Source organism: Mastomys coucha, unplaced genomic scaffold, assembly GCF_008632895.1.
Source record: "Mastomys coucha isolate ucsf_1 unplaced genomic scaffold, UCSF_Mcou_1 pScaffold9, whole genome shotgun sequence".
Taxonomy (NCBI): domain Eukaryota; kingdom Metazoa; phylum Chordata; class Mammalia; order Rodentia; family Muridae; genus Mastomys; species Mastomys coucha.
In genome coordinates, this window is record NW_022196915.1 from 35150104 (window position 1) to 35155103 (window position 5000).

General features: G+C 44.1%; 1 protein-coding gene and 1 long non-coding RNA gene across 6 annotated transcripts in view; one reads left to right on the forward strand and one right to left on the reverse strand.

Moving 5' to 3' along the window:
• LOC116085430 overlaps positions 1 to 1544 on the reverse strand; it is a 37768-nt gene extending 36224 nt beyond the window's left edge. For both annotated transcript variants that reach the window (XR_004116543.1, XR_004116542.1), the window contains exon 1: positions 763 to 1544. This is a non-coding gene — a long non-coding RNA (uncharacterized LOC116085430). The remainder of the gene's footprint in view (positions 1 to 762) is intronic.
• The window catches only part of Tmem260 (transmembrane protein 260), a 67920-nt gene continuing 64030 nt past the window's right edge, over positions 1111 to 5000 (forward strand). For all 4 annotated transcript variants that reach the window (XR_004116541.1, XM_031363085.1, XM_031363087.1 and 1 more), the window contains exon 1: positions 1111 to 1360. Coding sequence is in view for 3 of the 4 variants with exons in the window: in XM_031363085.1 (XP_031218945.1) it covers positions 1213 to 1360 (148 nt within the window). In the remaining variant the exon portion in view is untranslated. The remainder of the gene's footprint in view (positions 1361 to 5000) is intronic.

Genomic DNA, 5000 nt, shown 5'->3' on the forward strand with positions numbered 1-5000 from the left:
TGGTCGAACTCCTCTGGCCTGCCAGGCTATGAGTTCGACCCCAGATCTGGAATAAACCTCATGTGATTTCAGCAAGTTCGGTCTCTCGTGAGTCATTGGGTGGTCGCGTCATCCGGAGACTTGAATAAGGATCTCCCCAGTTCTGGGGGTCTTTCAGTTTCATTGGTCATAGTGCTTTCTCATGAATACGTAAAGTACACTGCACAACCTGTGTCCCAAGAGCTTAGACGATAAGGCATTTTATAAACACCAGGAAAAGACTAAGATAGGTGGGCATGGTTACTGCCAATCAACTTCACGGTTGAGACACTGTGTTCCTGTCAGATTGCAGATAGCACATTTGTGAATGTTGCTCATTTCCCGTGTATTCTGACATAGATCCTATGGAGGGTGCCCTCCTCCCTTCCCAGTCTGAATAATTGCTAACATAATGCAAACTGTCAGCTTAAAATGTTTACTGGCCTAACCTGCGTAAGGCTCTAGATTCAATTCTTGGCAGCAAGACATTCCTCTTCGTTTACGTGGGAGACACTCTTATAATGAAGAGTTAATTTTGTTTATTCAAGTATTTCTATTCACCTACTGAGTTCTCGTGTTAAAAAAAAAGACTAACTAGCACATTTTAATATCTAAGATTAGTGAATTAATAATTAGCACATGGATTTACACTAATTTTAGTGAGGCAAGGAGCTAATAAATACATAGGCGCGACCAATGTGTCCACTGAAAAACATAAGAGCAATTAATGTATTTGTAACTTACTTTCATGGTTGGGTTTCTAGGGGAACTCTTTTATACAGTTCCACCCCAGGCCACAGGGGGCAGAGCAGCGCTTTCTGCTCGCCGTTATCGACGCCGCTTCCGTCTCTGTCGGAACCGACCAAGTCCGTGAGGAAAGGGGGAGATATACACTGCATAGCGTGAGTAGGCCTCGACCATGACTGATGTCCTCAGGAATTATGCTCCCTTGTGATTCTTTGTTTCAAAGCACACAGCGGCAGACACACTACCACGCGCAGTGGCCCCCAGAAGACTCCTAAGCCGCGCTGGGGCGCGCCCGCCATCTCCTCCTCCCCGACCCGGCGGGCGAAGGTACAGTCCGCTCCGCCCTGCTAGACCGGAAGCCGGCGCGGGCTGCGCGCGCCTCTCGGCCAGGGAAGGTCCGCGCCGCTGCGAGGGGTCACGGTCCGCGAGCGGCGCGCGTCCCGGCTCATGGGTCTCCATGGCGACGGCGGGGGCCCGGCAGCCGAAGCGGGGCCGTGGCGCTCCGGGGGCCTCCGCGGCAGCGTGGCCGTGTTCGCCGCCGTGGCTGCCGTGTTCACCCTCACGCTGCCCCGCTCGCTGCCGGGGGGAGACTCGGGTAAAGTACTCGCAGGCCGCCCTCCTCCCCGCTCCCCTATCTCCGGATGCCGCCTTGGTGTCCGGCCCCGCGTCCCACCGCCGAAGCTCCGTGCACGGTTCTGAGTTCCAGAACCAATTCTCTTTCCTGTTCTGGATTTCTGGTCTCTGTGTTCTCGAGCTGTTCAGCTTTTGTGGGGTTTCAGCCGATGACATTTAACCACTGTCCACTTTCCCTGGACCATTGTTACCTGTGTCACCCACCTATCAAGCCCTTACAGTGTCACAGACGAAAAGATTGACAGTAGTTAACAAATAGCATGGAGCGTTTTGCTGTGCTTAGAGACGACACAACGGGTTGTTAAATAAACTACATTTTAAGGGGTGGTGAGTTACGGAGGCACTAAGGGAAAATGTGGTTGAGAGTGGTAAGGAGTAGGTTCTTCAGAAGGTCAGGAAAGACTTCCTTGGCGGTATATTAGTTAGAACCCGGATATTAAGAAGGAAACAGCCATGCAGAAAATTTAGAGGGGAACTCATAAAAGGGAATGCTTGGTACAACTTAAAGCACCCTTCTTCCTGTGAAAACGAAAAGCAGGTTTCACACAGATTAAGCTAGGGCTTAATCCCTGTTTGTTTGTTTTTATAGCCAGATAAAGGGATCAATAATAACTCCTAATAATCAGCAATGTTTTCAGAATGGTTCTGTAACGGAACATAGTTAAACTATTTCCTGAAGAGCCCATGAGCTGTTTCTAATTTCACTACCTGACAAGTTCACCCAGATTTGGTGGCTGAAGTAGGGAGTATTTATCATCCCCCATCTGTGGATCATTAGCTCTGGGTGCAGTTTAACTGGGTTCACTAACACAGGACAAGGTGGGAGCCAGGGGTGCAACCTCTCAGGGCCCTGTTTAGGGAGTATCTACTTCCAAACTTAACTCTAGCCCTTTCCTGTGTGGCCGCCTCCATAAAATAGCTGATTCCTGTCAAGAGAAAGAGATAGAGCATTCTGTCACCTCTGTCATTTTTGAGACCTAATCCTGGAAGTGATATGCCACTGCCCTGTTTTATTGGAGGGAGTCCGTAAATCTAGACCAGTTCAAAGGGGAGAGGATTACACGGCGAGAAAGCCCGGAGATGGGGATTACCAGGACTGTCTTCAAGATTGCCTGCCACGGAAAGAATCCTTGGTGCTCCATTTTCAGGTCACCTCCTCTTTCCGGTTCCACAGAGCATTAGTGGGGGTGGGTTTCATTCGCGTAGCTGGGCATGGAGTTACCAATTTCCTAAGATTAATATTAAGCAGTGAGGTAGTTTTAGGGTAGCAAGAGATTTGATATTGGAGAGTTTAGAGGTTACATAGCTCTGTACCCATTAAAAAGTATCAATTTATTTGAGCCACAAATACGGGATAAGAAGAATAATAACGTTCCATTTACTGTACACCACTCATTGTTCAAAGTGCCTTTTATGGAGTTTTGCCCTCCCAGCTGCCCTAGAAAGTAGGAACTATATCTTTGTAGGTGAGAAAAGTCAGACTAACCTACATCCAAAGTCACAGTGAGTGAGGGTCTTCTGAAAAGACGATTCTAATCAGATCGATGTTGGAACATCCTGCTTAATGCATACTCAAAAAGTTTTGTGACGTTGTTAAATTATCCATCATACATAGTGATAATACATTTGAAATGATAATACATTGTGATAATACATTGTTGCCTTCTTTTTAAATTCTGTATTTCATGTGTTACCAAAAGAATAAAGTATTCATCTGAATTACCAGACTTCTGATATATTCTGAATTTGTTTACTTATAAGCTAAATAGTGGTTGCTTCTGATATTTTATGGTCATTTCCAGGAATCATCAGTGAGTTATTTTTTTAACTATGTGCCAATGTGGAAATTTTGTTTAAGTTTACTTTTGATCATATTGTTTCTGTGATGTACTTGAATGTTTATGAATATATATTCTGTCAATAAACAGAATACATCTCAAAACCAAATAAAACATGCATTTTTCCGATAAGTGTTAAGCTTTCCTCTAAGAATATATCACATTGTGGGCGTTGCCAAAATTATTTTTTTGCACTACTAGCTATTCATATTCATGGACAGTTCTCATGATCCTTAAAAGAACTAACTTACAGATGGATTTTCATATGTTAAGCATAGTTATTCTAATGGATGATAGATGGCCATATTAAACATATGTACACTTGAAGCATCTACAGACAGCTCTGGGCTTGCTTCTAACTTGCATTTGGGATAACAAAGTTGTGTGTCTCAAACCTGAATATATGTCAGGATTGCCCAGCAGGTTTGAGTGGTAATGTTGGGAGACCTTCAGGAAGTTTTGTTCTGTTGCTTACAGCCCTGAACTGCGGAAAGGCCACTAGCAAGAGCTAGGTGAAGGCAAGAACTCAGGAGCGCTGCATTTATGTTAGTGTTTTCTCTACCTTCCTCCCTTTCACATTCTCTTTAACATTTCCTTTGCTCTTGCCCTGGAAGACATAGATTTGGAACAGTGGCATATTTTTGTTTAGATTGAACATTGCCAAGAATTGATAGACTTTGCAGAAAATGCAGAGCTCTGTGTGTGTGTAAAAGCAGTTAGGAAAGGGTGTTAAAATTAATGTGTAGTTTGATTACATTATGAATGGAAGAGAATGGAGACCTTGAAGCTGGGATTTATAGTATACTTGGTCTCTCAGATAAGAGCAAAAATTGAACAAAGTCATGGAGTAAAATTGTAGGATCGATGTCTCTCAGTAGTTATGTAGGGAACAGTTTTGAGCATTTTTAGACTATAAACAAATTCCTCTGAAAGATGTTCAGGACACAAAAAGTTCTTCTCTTTTGGAGGTGGCAACATCAGTAATTGATTTATGTAAGCAGTATCTGGTTGCCCTTAGGGGGCTTCTGTGAGGCTGTCATTCATTTAAGAACACCAGGTTTGTGAGTGGTAAGGATGACCGTGCGGTATGAGATTGGAGGCTCACCACCCTCCAAGCGCAAAGCATCTGTGTTTGACTCTGGGTGCTCAGAGGAGCGACTGCTGGTGCTTTCTTGGCAGGATCCTGAAATGGATATGATGGTTTTAAAGTTAGTGAGGAAGAAATGAAAACAACCAGCTGAAATATAATCCCATATAGGAAAGTGCTAAATAGTCGAACAGGTTCTGTGGAGGAGAAGGGATAATGATAACGCTGGGGCTGGAGCTGTGTAAGGAAAGATATTATTCAGAAGTTGCAGATGAATTGGGCCTTGATACATTTAGGGAAGAAAGGATGAGAAATATTTCAGGGTGAGAAGATGATTGTGTATGTGTGTGAATAAAGGACTACCCTAGTGAAACACTGGTATTTAGGGAGCATAGGTTGTGTAGAAACAAGTCCGCCAAAGGGACCTTGAAGCCATTAGGCCTGACCTGAGAAGTCCTTACTCTTGCTAAGATACCTGAACTTCATTAATAACAGCAGCCGTTGAAAGTATAGACTAGGGCTAAGATGCAGCTTTGTGGTTTTCATACATTGGAGGAAAGGTGCTGTTGTCAAAAATAGTCTTGTAACAAAAGACACATTACAGTAGGTAAGCCGGGCCAGGTAAGGTGGAGGTCTACTTTTATAACTAGGACAGTAGAAATTAAAGGCAGAATGTT